The 18,461-nt window shown below is 37.3% G+C and overlaps 1 protein-coding gene across 9 annotated transcripts in view; it reads right to left on the bottom strand.

The window, feature by feature from the left end:
* DOK6 (docking protein 6) overlaps positions 1-18,461 on the bottom strand; it is a 417,757-nt gene that overhangs the window by 77,906 nt on the left and 321,390 nt on the right. For all 9 annotated transcript variants that reach the window (XM_082415940.1, XM_082415939.1, XM_082415936.1 and 6 more), the window contains exon 6: positions 11,792-11,930. In XM_082415940.1, the coding sequence (XP_082272066.1) occupies positions 11,792-11,930 (139 nt within the window). The remainder of the gene's footprint in view (positions 1-11,791; positions 11,931-18,461) is intronic.

Raw genomic sequence — 18,461 nt, forward strand, 5'->3', positions numbered from 1 at the left:
TCCTTTCAGGTCTCCAACTTATATACTTGGGTTTTTAAATTTATTTAAAGAATTTATATTTTTCAGTTTTTCTTATATTTTCTTATACTTTGCTTTTATCCTAATTAATTTCCACCTTCTATCTGTCTTGTTTTCTTGGTCTTTTCAATCTTTTCAAGTTGAATATTTCCATTTCCATTTTTATTTTTTTATTAATGAAAGCATTTCCTTCCAAATGCCACTTTGTCCACATCACAATGGCTTGTAAGTAGAATAAAAATCATTCTTTTCTAAATTATATAATTGTGGTATTATTTCCTATTTTATATGGGAGATTGCTTGTGTACATTTTGTTGAGATATTGCTTTTTTGTGCATATTTTATTAATTTTCATTTAATAATGCATTGTGGTCAGATAATATGGCCTGAGTAGTTTCTATATATTGAAGTTTATTTTTTATTTTGGTATAATATATGACAATTTCTGTAAATGTTTCATAGGTACTTGAAAAGATGCACAATGAATGTAGTGTCTTTCTCTCTCTACACACACTATTCACTCAATTTCCTTCTCCATATATTCAAAAAAGACCTGTAAATCTACTTTATCAAATATGAAGGAAAGCATTAATTTCGAATTACTAATTAACATGTTTCTGTCCATTTCCTCTTGTATATTTAAGTACTCTTATAAAATAGTACTTAATGAAATAGTACACATGAAAACGGTATTTTATTTGACACACAAAGCTTCCTGACTCTTTTATGATTCTTTAACTTATTTTCCCATTCTTTAGCTATATTTTAAAACTCCACTTACAAAAGTTCTCCCCGTCCCAGGGTTCAGCCTAACCTCCGTCTTTTCACCTCCACTCTTCCACATAAATGGGTTAGTAATCTCCCCTTCTTTCTTAGCACATCTGGGCTTCTTTTCCAAGAAGTGGTGTTGTCCATCATCCATTCGTCTCTCCTTTGTTTCATCTGCACTTGGTCTACTAGAAATTCCTAGGCATTTACAACATATAGATAATAATGTCACTTCCCTATTTTCAGCCAAATTCAAATATTCTACACCTTTATCTTCTCTCAGTCATTTATCCTGGCATTTGGCCCAGAGATCATTTATTTTACCTAGTCAAATCCTCATAAAATTTTTGGGAGATAGGAAAGGGTGAAATATCCCTCTTTAAAATGAGAGGAGGCTGAGGCCTTGAGGTATGACCTGACTTTTCTAAGGAAGTGGAAGCACGAGACTAGAATCGTGCTTCTACTCTGTCCCGTGCTTTTTCTGAGCATCAAGAGATTCTGTTTAAGGTCTTTCAAATGAAGTTTCATCATAAGTAATATTAGATATTGCATTATTTTTTGTGGAGGATCGAAGATGGCTGCAAATTCTTGGAAAGCCTGCATTCAGAAATAGGGCATCTAGGTTCCAGACCTTAAAATCTGGGCTTCTGGACTGGTTGGTGACTGCTCTGATTAATAACATCTGGTAGATGTGACATTTTGTTTGTTTCGGCCATGCCCTTTGAGACCTTCATGGCAGTTTCTCCTTCTCTCCCTTGTTCTGAGTCACCCTGTGAGTCTCACTGCTCTGAGGCTGCCATGGTGTGAGGAAGCCCAAGCTCACTGTGTACACAGGCCACGTAATTCGAGGTTAGACTCTTTCTTAGCGAATCCAGCTGTTTTCATCTTACAGATGGAAAATCAAAATCCAAAAAAAATTCAAGGATTTTCTCAAGGTAAAATCCTACCTCCAGAACCTCCGATAGAAAACAGTTCTCTTGACTTCTGAGTCCACTGTTCTTTAGACTCCAATGCTGATCTCTCCTGGGAAGATGAGCTTCCTCCCCACCTATGACAACATGTGACAACACAGCCTTGTACTTTGATAGAACCTCTGCTGCCAAGAAGCAGCAGGAAGGGCCTGACAACTGATACAATTTTTGTGAACATACAGGCTACCAGCACCTCTTCTCGCTTTTACCACAAACGTTATCCAGGTTATGCTACTGCCTTTATGCAATTTCCCTTTGCTGTTCTGGGACTCTGCCGGCCCTTGTGATAAACCTTAATGCTAATTTGTGTTCACCTACATAAAATTCATGTGTATTAAAAAAAAAAATGGTTAAAAAAAATCAATTCTGGGGAATTCCCTGGTGGTCCAGTGGTTAGGACTCCACACTTTCACTGCTGAGGGCCCCAGTTCGATCCCTAGTTAGGGAACTAAGATCCCACAAGCTGCGCGGTGCAGCCAAAAAAAAGAAAAAAAGTATTGAAAAAAAATAATAAAAAAATCAATTTTCCTTTTGCTCTGTCTCTCCCTAATTATTGCCTAGAATTTAAAAAATCATTTTAGCACTTGAGACACAAATCTATATAATTGGGAGAGGAAAAATTCAGCATTTATAGATTAGCATTCATGAGTCATTCTCTACGGGCCTGGCCCTGTGCAAACTGGTTTCATAGGTTATCCCATTTAATATCCACATAAATTGTCAACACATATGCCATCTGAACTTTACAGACAAGGAAAATGAGGCTCAGAGGGGTCATGTAATTTGTTCATGCTGCCACAGCCAGTGGGTAATGTTTCTGAGGCTCGGAGCCCATGATGTTCTTCCCTCTTTACCACACTCACTGTAAAATAAATTATTGGAACCTTCTTATTCAAAGAGCAGGTAAGGTGAGAATTACACCAACTGGGTCTATTCCACTGGACCAAGGCCGGAATGCGAGTGCCTCTTTGCTATGTTCAAGATAGAACACCACAATTTGTGTGGCAGAATCATGGAGTTAAGTCCATGGGCTTTGCCGTCAGCGACCTGTTGTCAAATATCAACCCCACAGCTGCCTAGCCTTCTGACTTCAGGAAAGGTACTTAAACTTTTTTTGTTAAGATTCAATTTTTCCTTATCTCTAAAGTTAATATAATGTGCCTTAAGTGTTGTTATAAATATTTTATAAGATGATGCTTTTAGAGTGAAAAGCACAATGCCTGTCATGCCTGAAGTGCTCAGTAAAGACAGCTGCACCTTTACTGCCGCTACTGCACAGAGAGGTGGCTTAGACCAGTGGCGTCCAAGTCTCCATGTGGTCAAGACGTGGAGATTTGTCCAAAATGAGCTATCAAAGGAATGACAAAGGAGGCAGAGGCATCTACTTGGATCTAAGTCTAAAAGCTTAATAGAAGTAAAAAAAACTCTAATGTGAGTCAGGAATAGGTGGTCAGTATGGGCAGGTGGGAGGGAGGGGTGGAAGACAGAGGGGAGACAGGTGAGCAGAGTGCGTGTATGTTTGCACATACGTGTACTATCAGCTGGGAAGAGACAGACACCGCTTTTCTGTATGAAGAGAGTTAAAGAATGCCTCACACGGCTGGATGTGTCAACATGGGCCCTGGTTGGTCTGGGACAAGAGAAAATGGGCCGGGAAACACACTGTAGGTAAGAAGCAAAAATACAGGTGGTAGGGAAATATGTTAATGTGACATGTATGTCAGTGTAAGAAAAAACAGTGCTGCTTAATAAGGAAATGCTCAACACCGGTGCACTCCTGGTGGAGAACATTTAGTTTTACTTGTTCTTGGAAAACAGCTCATAAAACTTGAAAACTGTATGGAAACAGAAGCGCAGGAGAGCGTGAGCCAGCCAGGCTTGGATGGGCACTGTTTGGATTTGTTCAAACAGTCCTCTGAAGTCGGAAGGTTTATGGACAGTTGGCTTCTCACAGACTTGACTTAATTTTCAATAGGGGACACCTTACACTTAATCTTCCATTTTATTCAAGATAAATGGAAAAAAAAAAAAAAGAAGATACCTTGCTGAGTTTGTACCAGACTAACAAATAAAATGTAGTTCATATAGTCATGTAGTGGAAGTTGCTAGGTGACATTTAAAATTGGACTTTGTACAATATTATTTTCATTAACTTGAAACAAAATGGGTGTCATTATTATATATTTTTAACCATGTATTGACCAAAATACTTTCATAGAGTGTGAAAAAAGCTGGATTTTGGAGTAACATCAGAAATTATTACAAACGTCTACGTAAATACTTTGAGTATTAAGTACTGGTATATTCTTACCTGTACTCAGTAATGATTTTAAGAATATATATTCTCTATCTATCTATCAATCATTCATCTGTCTATCATCTGTAAGCAGATACATTTACAGAGACACCCTTTGAATAAAAGGAACATGATGAATACATATTAAAGCATTAAATTTCATAGGTGTTTTAAATAAAATTTTTGCCGTCATTTGATTTTGAAACATATAAATATCTAGAGGCTATAATAAGGTTTATGTAATTAATTTCCAATATCTGCATATAATACAATCTGGGATGAACTTTAGTGGTGGTTATACAATTTTACCCATTTAAAATTAAAGGTTTTTCTTTTGCCATTTTATGAATTAGCTAATAATTACTGAGCTTTTACTAAAGACCAGGTGGCATTCTAACACTCTGAAGTAGATATTATTGATCCTTCTTCCTCTTTTAAGAAGAGGTAGCTAAGGCACAGAGGAGGTAAGCGACTTGCAGGAGGTCACACAGCTCTGCTCGTCTTTCCCTAGAGTCTACCTGGTTACCCACCATGCCATGCTGCTTCCACGTAATGTGTATGCATTCACTGAATACATCCCAGAATGCGAACTATGTTCTCATTCTTTGAAAGCAGCCTTAATTATCTTCCTATGCAATGCTTACATCAATTTCTTAGATTTTAGTTTGACCACTATTGGCCTACTTGTTTCCCTATTTTACAGCACTATCCCAAAGAGGAGTCAGTCTGATTCTTTGGGTTGTATGTGTATATGTCATATATGTTTTTATGCTGAGTCATCTTGATTGACTTTTGACATCTGTTTTGGTTTTTTTTAAGGAAATTATTCTTGTAATTGCCAAGAGCAGATTGTATGACCCTCAATAAATAAGATTACCATAGTTTAAAAATAAAAAATGTTTGTAATTTCCTTACTATTGTTCCATTCTAGCAGTACAAATAAAAGAAACAAAATTGTATTTTTTAAACATAGAAGTTGAAATGTTTAATGTTAGGCATTCATTTTCCTTATACATTATCAATTCTAATCAAGTTGATTAAATATTATATATAAACATTATATATTGATATAATGCTTTTTTTGAAGTGACATCTAGAGTATCCACAACAAATTTTAAGGGAAAAAAAACATAATCTAAATAAAATATTTACTATTACACTGTGTCTCAGCACCACGTATTAGAAAAATTACACATTGCCTTCTCATCATTTCCATCTCATTTGTGTATTTATTGCAGACAGAAATGTATATTTTCTTTGTTTTTGTGTGTTTGTTTAGAGACGAAATTTCCTTTAGTGTTCTGAAACATCAGGAACACAGGCCCACTTTAGTTATCAACTATAATAATTTGTTCTAATTGAGTGAACTTGTGTTAGTTTAATCAGTGTCTGTCAGTCAGTAAAAGAAAATTTCACAAAAATGCTAATGGCATTTCCCAGCAGGGAACTGGTCATTGTCAGTAATAATAAAGGCTCTTGTCTTTTGGTTAATAATTGATAATATTGAGCAATAGAATCAAGAATAGAACTTCGAAGAATGAATTCATTAACAGATATTCCTATATATTGGGTATAACATACCACTTGCACTTGCACTTGCACAAATCACACATTTAAACTTCTCCTAGAATTTTGTAAACTTCTATTAACATACCTAGAAGAGAGACTGCAAAAAGTGTTAACATTTTCCTGTGTGTGGCTCACGAGATTATTATGTTTCCAAATTCTTCACCTTTTCAGTATGGGAAAACTAGTTCTTTTTTTTTTTTTTTTTCCCCCATAGCTGATAGAGATTCCTGTAAAATGTGGGTATGAAGAATGTTGTCACTCAAAAGGAAGCCAAACTACCTAGGATACATCCCATTCTGGAAGCTTTCTTATTCCTTCAAAATTCATAAATGAGCACATAGTGCTCATGGCCTTGTTAGCTATACTTGAAAGGAATTGAAAGATATAATTTAGCTACAGTTGGGAATAACAGTTCAGTGTCTTCAGAATGCTTACAACAAGTATTACGGTATTTTATACACTCTAAGATGCCATCATTAGAAAGCCAACGTGATTTTATGTAGCACTACAAAAGAACACTGCTGCTAATTAAACTGTAACTCCCATCTGACTAGAGAGATGTTCAACTGTGAAAAAGATGTGCATCTTGGAATTGATGCAATGGAATAGCATTTCCTCGTTCATGCAACTATTTAGACAAAAAATTATTTCATAGGCTGCTAGCAGTCAATACTCGGGTAAGATTTATGATCAAGTATAAATCTAGAAGGGCAAATACACTGATTTCGAGTCGCAGTCTAAGCTAGTTGTACATAAAGCAAGCTTTGTTCTCTCTCCCCTTCTCCTCTTCTCCTCTCCACTCTGCCCTCCCCAGAGACAGGGCGGCATTAGACCCACCTCCATGCCTAAAGGGCAGTAGGTAGAGTCAAACAATGCTGCTTTCTCACCAGAAATTTCTTTTCATCCTACATTATAAAAGGAAATAAGATCATTTGTTTTTAGATGATTACTGGTCAAAAGGTTTATTGTTTTGGGAACAGTAAAAATTTTTTAGTTTGTTAAATGTGCGAGTTTACTTTTGTGTCTTATATTTCTAGTAACAAGGGCAAGTAAAATGACAAATCTTAGAGAAAGAAAACAATTTGTTTTCTAGGGAAGAAGTTCTATGTGAGACTCTGCTATTTGTTTTTCTCCAACCACTAGAGCTTAGGAAAACCAAAGAACTGACAGCTTTGGACAGCAGTGCCTTCAACAAGTCTTGCCAGTGTTGTTTTTTAGGCATTAGAAGTGGGTTTGCTATCTTGCAGGTATTTCAATAACACTGATGCTATTTGTCCATAAATTGTGTACAGAGCTTTTCTGGTGACCAGGAGGCAAGAATTACTGGAAACAGGAGCATTCCAGACACTATGCTTTTAAAGGACACACTGTAATTCTTGTTATGGGAGACTGTTCCCTCTTAAATCACTTACAATGTTACAAAGTTACTAACGACCCCCCCACACTTCCTTTACTTATTTTTGATAAGATATCAGGAAAAATCTGTGTTTTAAAAATTACATTTATGTCGTCTCAGCTGCTCCTTCCCTGTGGACATTTCATAATACTTGTAAAGCTTAAAAACATAAAAAGCAAATTAAAAAAGAAGTTTCTTTTGTATTATTTGTGTTTGTTTTTGTGTGTTTGTGTTGTGTGTGTATGTGTGTAGAGATCCACGGAAATCCAAAATTAAATTATTTCAGGTCATGTTGAAGATGACGTCAGCCTGCACTCACCCTCCGGGGCTAAGCCATGCCGGCACATTTGCGGTGTGCTTTCTCATGAATGGCTGTTCACCAACACAATGAAAACTTTCCTCGATAATGTTGCACATGCAAGGCAGAGCACCTATACATGCTTTTGGCAATAGAATTCGAAGAACTTGGAGGGTTCTAAGAACATGAGCTCTATGAAATGGAAACAAAGTCTAGAGATGCCATTTGTTTAACTATCTAGCTTTAATAATTTCCTCAAATATTTGAATCTTAGTAATCTCAGACAGAGTTCCAGTTTAAAACTTATTATCATGGCTTAATTCTCCCATGTACCCCCTTACAAAACTCTCTTTTAAAATAAGGCTAGTTTTGAGTTAGTAAGTAAAGAAAATATAGGACTACTTAAGATCACTCTCTGTTTTACTATCATGATCATTTTCCCTTTCTCATCTGCACTTAAGAGTGAGAAGCTGAAGCTTTACATCTGAATGGAAAAAGGAAGAGTGTCTTCTGGTACTGAAGAAATCATTCTCCATGGAGCTTTGACTGAGGACCTTCCAATAAGTTGATTAGCCAAGAAATCAATCAGGCTCTACTGTCATGACAACATAAACACAACCAACTGGTGTTTTTAGTATAGTTGAATCAGAATTTTGTAATGGCATTTCTTAACCATCTGATTTAATTAGTTACATTAATAAAGCATGGAAAACTTGAGATTTCGAGGAGTAAAAGGAAAAAGATAAGCTTACTCAAAATTACAAAATTTTGATCCCACAGAATTCTGGGCCACTTGAGAGAAGGAACATTGTTGTCCTTTTCTTGTTTTCCCTACCACCCCGCAGCGTTTTGAGCACGGAGTAATAAATGCATTATTTACAAACCTGTGAATGGAGTTAATAAATGGCCAACTTCTCCTTTAAAACTTCTTAATGGAGTGAGTTAATATTCATTCATTCTTTCATTATCTTTCTTAGTGAAGGAAATGTAAGTACACACCTCTAACACCCTTACCGATTTTTTTAAAAAATTAATTAATTAATTTTTAAAACATTTTTGGCTGTGTTGGGTCTTCGTTTCTGTGCGAGGGCTTTCTCTAGTTGGGGCAAGCGGGGGCCACTCTTCACCTCGGTGCGCGGGCCTCTCACTATCGCGGCTTCTCTTGTTGCGGAGCACAGGCTCCAGACGCGCAGGCTCAGTAGTTGTGGCGCACGGGCTTAGTTACTCCGCGGCATGTGGGATCTTCCCAGACCAGGGCTCGAACCCATGTCCCCTGCACCGGCAGGCAGATTCTCAACCACTGCGCCACCAGGGAAGCCCACCTTACCGATTTAGTGATTCTTTTTATGCAGTTCTCCACAGTGCAAATGAACTGTTTTATGCACAATGCTTTTCTAGATATCAGATTCTTCAAGCAAGAATAGAAACATTGCCTAACTCAGATTATAGAGATATATCAAAATGTTTATTCATGTGTTCCCTAGGAAGGATGGTGATAAATGGGGCAAAACAAAGTTTTACATGCATATGATGTTAAAAGATATATTGAACTCTTTCTCTTATAGTTAAACAGTTGTTGAGACATTATTTCTCATTCAAGTTTATCTATAAAGCCAGTAACACTCTGAAATCATCTCTTTTTTAAAGGATGAAAGTAAATACTTCAGTTGCCTGAACAACGATGTTTGGGGAATTCATTGCTTGTATAGCTTCTTGGTAATCTTGTAAAATCTTTTTAATAACATTAAAAATGTATAAACATTTTCTATCTGATCAATATTTATCTTCCACGTCTTGGTTTTAAAACTGGAAAGCCAATGAGCAGTGTTATCTTCTTATTTTGTAGTGAATACATAATAAACAAAATGCAACATTTTTATATCTTAGGTAGGTTTTCCGGTACTTTTCCAACTCGCAAGTTACACTATTGCCTAGTTTATGGCACAAACCTTTGTTTTATTTTGTATAAATCAATTAAGAGTTAGATAGAGGGTATTTAAATTCTATTCCATACTTGTTGGAATTTCTTTTTTAAAAAGAGATTTGTGCATGTAGAGGAGGTCTCTTAAAAGAAAAAGAAAGGGTATATGGGAGACCTGGAAATCTTTGCTTACAGCCCTAGAATTTGGGGAATTGGGGCAGTTCTCAAGTTGTGGTAGCAGGCCCTTGGAAAAGCATCATTAGTTCAACTTATTCTAAAGAATGGACTACCTATGGAGTAATTTAATTAGTATCAGTATTATCCTTCAGAGAAAAGCATAGCTTTGCAATCACTGTTGAAATTAAACCAAAGACTCCATTTACATGTATACACCAAGTTGATGGAGTCTCTGATTTTGTGATTTTCAGAAACATTTGGTTTCTTTGTTAAGCCATACTGCGCCTGCTATTTAAACACCTTCCCCCTTCCCCGTCCATCTCCGAGCACCCAGATCCACGGTGAACCCAAATCCTGGCTTCCACTGCCTGAGATCTTAGTAGGTGGACCTACCATCTCTAACTCCTTCACAGCAATTGCTTCACTCCACTCCCCTAGACTTGCTTCTCAGTGGCACAGGAAAAGATAAACATACAACCGCATCAAAGCAAATGTAAATTAAATTTTGTTTTGCAAATGTTTTGGCACAAGATTGTTAGACATACTTGTAAAGGATTGGAAGACATTACGTAGCTATAGTTGGGAATAAAAATTTAGTGTCTTCACAAACATTGCAAGTCTTATAATTTTTCAACATCACCATCATAATAATGAACCTTTCATAGTACTTTCTGAGTGCCAGGTCTGTTCTTAGCACTTTATATATGTTAATGCACAGATACCTCATTACAGCCAAATAAGTAGAACTATTGTATCCCCATTTTACAGATACAGGAAAGTGAGACATTTAGAAGTTAAATAACTTGCCCAAGATTACACAGACAGTGAGTGGTAAAACGGGGATGGGAACCCAGTACACTGAGTGCTCTCCTTACGGCAGACAATTACAGTTGCATGAAAGAGCTCTTGGAATTTCCTTTATGAAATACAACTTAAATGACTCACTTATGAGCATTTTGCCCATTCAGAACAACTAGAAGTAAAGAACTACAGCTGTTGACTAATAGCAAGTGACATCACAGTTGTTCATTTTGGCTGAAAATTAACATCAGCAGATTGTAAATATGGGTTGATAATGAATGTTCAAGATTCTGAAATAATTTGAAGTTTGGTAGTTACATTTTTTTCACCCGATTTAAGCCACTAGAAAAATGTCATGTTAATTAGATAATTGTTACAATAATTTAAATTTAACCCAAATCTTTCTAGAAGACTAAATCATACCAACCTCCTATTGATGCTTCATCAATTAATCCCATAGTCTCATGTTAATAATCCTATTAATGTTCAAGTTACTCTTTCACCCCCATTGAAGGCCAAATGTAAGCCTGATTTGCGCTTGCTGCCCTTAAGTATTAGGAAGGCTCTTTAAACCATACCCTAGATAGAGAAAAATGTGTATGTAGTATTGACAAAACTTGAAATGTATTAAAAATAATGTAAAATCATTTGCTAGACTATTTTGTCTTCTTACATTTAAAAGATAATTTTATACTTCAAAATATTATGTATTTGAGAATTTTAAAAGTCAAAACTAAAATAATACTAGATATAAAGCCCCATAGTCTTAAAATGGAATAGAATTATGAAAGTTTTTCTGGGTAGTGACCCACCTATTTCCCAAAGCTCCACTTGTCCTCTCATAGAGGGAATCTAATGCATCTCTATAAATTCTGAAGAAAGAGAATATTGACCTCTTAAAATTATAGCCGATAATAATTCCATTGTTTGCTTTTCAAAGAAGTTAGTAGTAAAGCTTATAATTTTTTGTAGCTACTTGTAAAATTTGTTATTTCAGATTCTTTATTAAACTATTTCTTAGCTTGACCCTGAAACTATAGCATAGTTCCAGGACAGGATAACAGATAGCTGGTAAACAGTATAAGCTCCTTTTGCAAACATTTTAGTATCGGCTCTGAAACACGGACAGAAAGAGATGAAAGTTTCAGAGAATCTAGGATACATACAAAGACAAAAAGAAAAGTGTAATCCTTTCTGGTAGAAACCTATTTTCCTCATTATTTTGGGTCCCCATTTGCATCTCTGATGGTCCAACTACATGTGGAGAGATGCAGAGAGCACTGCTTCTTGTTTCACTTTCTGTGCACTCCACTCCTCTCTGGGTAACTGCGGTAACAGGTCATAGGTACATACACGAAGTGCATGGCTCCCTGTAGCAGCCACAAATAGCTTCTTTTGTCATATGCTGGAGAGGATATTAGAAACATGAGGCTCAGTAACTGGGACAAGCTCTCGGGGCCGGGATGGGGTTGGACGCTGGGGCGCTGTCATGAAAGGACCCACATATACGCGATGTGCATCAGACCTCAGTGACATTCATTTCCAAGCTGTTAGGTTACCAAGGAAGGAGCCTTACCCGGGCTTTCTGCTCCATTTCTAGCATTAATCTTTCATGTTGCTCAGCTATGGCCAGTGTCGCAGAATGGACCTTCTGATAGATCATTTCTCCTTCCCTTGTTTGAAAAGTGAATAGTCCTTCTCCTGTGTCACACATTCTGTGAGAATAGAGATAGGGAAAGAGATGGGTCTTCATGTGTTCAAGTGCGTAACAGTTCTCCATGTAAAAGATGCCCTCGCCCTGTCATCCCCTCCACCTTGATTTTCACAGGAATGAGTGAAGCAGATTCATCCTTGACCAAACCAACCAACGAACCAACCAACCAATGCATCTTTAAATGGTGCATGAGAATGAAACTAAGGGTGAAAATCCATGCACATTTGGATTTTTAAAGACGAAGTGTTCACAACAGTGTAAAGGAACACACAAAAGTGATTTCAGTTATTACAGCGTGTGTCTTACCAATATTTAAAGAATAAAAGCAAATAGTTGTTTTCTTTAAGAACCTTCACTCTGATATCATAGCACTGCCTCCTATGACTTGATAGCTCTTGAAATGTTAAGAACTTAAGAAAAAATATGCAAGTTTATACTCATGTAGTAGGAACCAAGGACAAGATTTTTTTAGTTTAAGGATTTGCATACATAGTTTGAAGCTTTTACTTAAACTGAGGAATCCTTACGTAAATCTCAGTATAGCCTAAGAAATAACATGGCAAAGAGGAGACTCTGTTTGGATGTGAGAATATTTGTCTGAACTTGGCCCTGCCACTTACCAGCAGTGTGACCTTAAGCAAGCTGACTAACTTGCCTGTACCTCCTTCGCACACCTCTAACAGGAAAAATAACAATACCCATCTCATCAGATCCTTACAACAGTGAAGAGACTTGATACAATATTTACAGTGTTACTTAGCAGATATTAAGTGCTCAAAAATGTTAGTTATCATTATTTTCATCATAGAGAAAGTATGGCACTAATCTCAGTATCCACCATAGAGAAATGGTTGGCTTAAATATAATATTTTTATCTGATGGACTATTACACAACTATTACTATATCATTTCTGAGAGCATATAATAACATTAAAATATTTTTTTGGCCATGCCACAGGGCTTGCAGGATCTCAGTTCCCTGACCAGAGATTGAACCTGGACCACGGCAGTGAAAGCCTGGAATTCTAACCACTAGGCCACCAGGGCACTCCCTAAATTTCTTATAATGTAAATTCAAGAGGAAAAGAAAATCAGAATACAAATTCCTTTTCAATTATTTAACTATAATTACCTTTTAAAACATAGTTTTTTATTGGACTAAAGCCACTGACAATTTCTCAGGCAACAGGATTATGGATAAGCTTTATTAATAAAGACATTCTAAAATAAAAAATATTTTAAATTAATATTTTAAACCAGCTTTTAAAAATAATTGGAGGCCTTCAGAAAGACCCACTGAATATCAATATGATGTTCCCAGTCAGAAACTGGACCTTAACTGGACTGCTGTGTTGTTGTTTTCAGGCTATAACACCAACAGATTTGCACAAAATGCTCAGGAGGCCAACCTCTGTCTTCCAACACCAGAAAGATTTTAGATTCTACCTTATGATTCTCCAAGGAGTTTTAGTAGAAAAGAAGTGTCTCAAGAGGCTTCAGAAATTATAGAGGCTGTGACTGCCATCCCTCAGGGCTCCATAGAGCCAGCATTTAGCTTCTGTGAAAGAGATCTTAATAAAATTCACAAAGCGTGAAATGGAAAGTCTGAGGGAAAAACGAAGAGTTTTCACAAAGTGAAACAAATGAGCTTTCTTTGTTGATTCAGAGGTGTAAAGAACTCCCACAGCGGGAGCAGACAAACCATTGATGAGTGGTGAGCCCATCTTGTTTGCGGTTGAGTTTTGTTCATTGTTATCGGAAACACACTGCTTATTAGCCTTCGGAAATGAGATAACAAAGACACAAATTGTGATTCCATACTCAGTCACTGAGTTGCAAAGGTCTAACACTTAGCACTTCCTGGGACTTAACTCTGCCCAGTGAGGGAGTCTCAAAGCTTACAGAAGGGTTTTCTTTCCAGCCTCTGAAATAAAAACTACTGTAAACTTCATCCATCGATCAAGAAACCAGGAATTAGAACATGCCAGCATAAAAAGCAAAGACCTTTCAGGTAGAAGGGGCTCTTTTTTAAACATAGGTACCTAAAGCCAAGCTGAAATCAAACTTCTTCAGTATAATTGGCTCAGATTTATGACTTTTGTCAGCAGCGTTGGAAGAAACAGTTTAGGTTTTTCCCAGTTATTGTTTAAAACATGTTCTCTCGGGAGTGGTAAGGAACAGATATCAAGATCTTTTTCTTATACGCCTAAACAGTTTTGTGGTAGCAAGCCAGTACTAGAGAGGACGATAAGAGGAGGGATGAAATCATTTTGATAGCTATTGCCTCGCTCCTCAATGTGGTTCCCAGACCAGCAGCTCCTGCCTCGCTGGGAGCTGTCCAGAGTGCTGAAGCAGAACCTGCACTTGACAATACGATTTGTACGCACATGGTAGTTTGAGAAGTGGGAGTGGGAGATGATGCTTAGGACCCATAGGAGGACAAATTAGAAGCCATATTTGTGCAGCTTAAGACTTTGACATAACAAACTGAAGGTTAGAAAGGAAGAAATATGACAAAAAGCACAAAAAAACCTCTAGAAGAATCCTTTCCTTAATTTGGAAAGAGCTAAGATAGAGGTGCTAGCTACATTTGAATATCCTAACCCCTCACCTCTAACATGCACATTCCTCAACTGCATTGACTTGAAGAATAAGTGAAAATATGGACAATGTATGTTTGTCCTGACTCCAAACTAGAATTTTATTGAAATGTATGGACAATTACAAGTGATATCTCTCTTTATATTTAACAAGGTATTTGCATAAAATTAATACTTCTTCTTATCTAAAATAAAATATTAAAGAGTAGAATCTCGAATGTCCCTCTCAGCTTTAAGGAATAATCTGGGGCTTCATAAAAATTCTAAGAAGTAAGTAGGACTGACACACTTATTTCCAGGATTTTTTTTTTTTCTTTTCTGACATTGTGATATAGGGGACACTATAACAGCATAGACTATAATAGTACAGTCAAAAGACTAAGGGTACAAATTTCAACAATCATGTTATGGCCTGTCATACTCATTTATCACATACTTGTTTAGTACCATAAGCCCGGCACTGTTTTGAGCCTGGGGATGAAAAGGAGGGAACAGTATACACGGCTCATTGCCTCTGAGGCTGTTTACATGGTGGGGAAGACAAGCATTGTTCCGAAAATGACTCACTCACTGTGGTAAATGCTAGCGGGAAGAAGTACAGGGCCAAGAGCAAGGCCATGGAAAGTTATTTCACCTATTTACTCCTCACGTACAAAATGGGGGTGACAAGACTTTGTCACAGGATTGTTTTTATTTTTCTTTTAATCAAATGAAGTAATGTATGTGACAGTGGGCAGGAAAGGATTAATTCAGCAGGCCTGGGTTGCTCAAACTCTGCACATCCCGAAGAAAAGTCTGTTTTGGGGATGGTCCCTTGGAGGGTTTTTGGAATGCAACCTTGGAGCCTTTGTTATATTCAGTCTGATAAGCATGTTTCTTGTGCCTGAGGCCTTGAGCCATGCTGTATCTGCCTGACCAGATAAGTTTATCCTAACAAGGTGGTTCACCATGAATGCCTGTTTTGCTCTGGTGGTGGCGAGGGTCTGAGTGGCAGAGGTTGTTCCTGGACCCTGAGGACACTGCATGCCCATCTAACTGACCCTCAACCAAAACCTCAGACACCAAGGCTGGTGGGGGGCTTCCCTCGTTAACAACACCTCACGCCTGCTGTCAGGTATCATTGCTATCCCCGTGTGGCTGCACGGGAGGGGGATCTGGAGGCTCGTGCCTGGTCCCTCCTTGTCTGCATCTTTGTGCCTTTTCTCTTTGCTGATTGTAACATGCACCTTTCACTCTAGTAGACCAGAACTGTGTGCATAATAGTTTTCTTCTGAACCTTGCGAGTCTTTCTAGGGAATCGTTGAGCCTGAGGATAGCCTTGGGAGTCTCCTCCACCCAAAACAGCCAGCAGGTGGTAGGTTGTTAATATATTTTGATGTAATAAGAATATTAAAAATCCTAGTCTTTTCCTTAAATGGCTCTTTCTCAAATTCCATTCCTCTAGGGATTTAAGAGGGCATGCTCTCTTTCTTTATCCCACCTCACCATTCCCTTCCAGAATCCCTTGAAATAACAGTACTGCCAGTCTCGTCTCTACTGTGTTCTAATAAATAAGAAATAACTAGAGTTCCCTGTGAATGTCTGTATTCAGAGGAAACTAAACTCCAATGAGGCACATCCATTATGTATGGGTCTCAAAGTTCCCTTCAAGGGGAGAAATAATCCTAAAAGATGGTGCCACGGAGGCAATTTCACTTGAGATAAAGCCCCTACCATGTAATTGCTAGACCACTGCCCTCCTTTTCTTGTCCTTACATCTCAAACTTAGCTCTTTAAGAAGGAGTGGCATCAGAATTCCAGCCTTTCTTCCAAATGGCAAGCAAAAGAAATTTACCAAGTGAGAAGTTAAGGAAACAGTTTAAGAGGTGAAAATGGACACTTGAAAATAATTCTCTGCGGGTCTTTAGCCATAATTTCGCTACAGATGAATTTGTAAACCTCTGGTAATTTTGTCCATCATCACAGCGTACAATTTCACTCCTGCAGTGAGTTTTGCAGTTTTGTATGTATATTTAGTGACCAAATATTTATCCTCCATGCACATAGAAATTTTAAACTCTCAGCAATGGTGTAAGGCAGGAGCACTTTCCTGAAAGCCCAGTGGTGTTTCTATTCATTATTTAAAATTTCATGTTTAATTATAGAAAGTAATGAAATTCTTAAAAGCACAGCTCTTCTGCAGAGCAGTTAAACCCAATTAACAATTCTTTCCTGATAACAGTTTAATCTTTATTGTCACTTAACAATGCTAGCATTTTACTTTTTCTTTTTAGCAGCTTTGAAAAGGCTGAAGTTTCTGTCTAAAGCTCTAGTGAGTCAGACGCTGATCCGTAGTAAAAAATTACAAGCAAAATGGACAAACAGATGAAAGCAACAGTACAGAAAGTCCAGAAACAGACCCAGTTCATATGGGAGTTCAATCTGTGGTGAAAGTGTTGTCTCAAATCTGTGAGGGAAAACTGGACTAGTCAATAAGCTGTGTTTGGACAACAGCCATCTGGAAGAATATTTGGATCCATGTTTCTACCTCCACTGATATAAATTCCAGAGAAAGCAAAAACAAAACCAAAAAAGTACCAGAAGAAAGTAGGAAAGAATTCCTATATAAACTCAGAAAATGTAGGGGGTTTCAAGCTACAATCCAAGGCAAAAAGTGACAAAAAATTGATAAATCTGCCTGTGAACAATTAAAAAAATAAGTAAGAAATCATAAGATAGCAAATGGCAAATTCAAAACTAGGAAAAATATTTGAAACTCACAACACTGATAACTTCTGATACCTGTAAGTTAGGCATAATATCAGTACTTTTTTCATTGGGTTGTTTGATCATTAAATGGATTAATATATGTAAATATTAAAACAGTGTTTGTAACTTATTAATATGAAATAGTACTTCTATTATTATTACTACTACTACTACCCAAATAGTTAGATATCTAAAACATATTGCTAAGCTAGTAAAAAACAAGGAGAATATAATGTATATAGTGTGCTAACAGTTTTGTAAAAAAAGTATGTGGGGAAGAATTTATATACATCTTTGCTTATATGTACATTAAACTCTGGAGGAATGCACAAGAAACTAGTAACCATGTTATTTGTTGGGGGTGAACTGAACGTGACAGGTGGTCTATGAGTATGGGAGGGACACTTTTCACTGATTCTTCTTTATGTAAACCATCAAATTAAATAAAGGAATGCTATCGATTTATTAATTGAATTTAATTAACTAAAATTAAACCACATTAAAATTTAAAGTAAAGATCTAAGGACCCTCACAGGGTTTTGGTGAAGATGTAGTGTTTATGATGTGCCCAGCTCAGTCTCTGTCCCTTAGCAAATAACAGGCTGCCCTCGGTATTCGCGGGGGATTGGCTCCAGGGGTGGATAGCAGAATCCGAGGATGCTCAAGCCCCTCGTATAAAGTGATGTAGTACACTTGGCCCTCAGTATCAGCGGTTCTGCATCTGCAGGTCAACGCTCAGTTGGTTAAATCTGCGGATGTGGAACCCACGGATACTGAGTGCCGACTGTACACTTTTACTGTTAAACTTATACAATACTGTACTGATGACTTAAGGGCCTCTCTTCCAGTTTAAACACACACACACACACACACACACACACAGTATATATATTTATATATACATTTAATCTCTTTCCAGTGTAGCACAGGCATCTGATCTGATTTTCAAGGGTCCAGGATCATGGAGAGTTCTTATTTGTAAAGCATTGAAAAATTACCCACAGCAATGAGGAGAATGATAACAGCTAGCTTTCGGGGAGCACCTACTAGCGCCAAGCATGGTGATAAATGCTGTGTGTGCATGACCTCATTGAGCTTCACAACACCCTACAAAGCTCTCACTGTTTCCGTTTTACAGAAAACTCCACGCTAAGGAGGCTAATAAATTTGCCCAAGGTCATTAA

The sequence above is a fragment of the Balaenoptera physalus genome, assembly GCF_965194825.1.
Source record: "Balaenoptera physalus genome assembly, chromosome: 12".
Classification (NCBI taxonomy): Eukaryota; Metazoa; Chordata; class Mammalia; order Artiodactyla; family Balaenopteridae; genus Balaenoptera; species Balaenoptera physalus.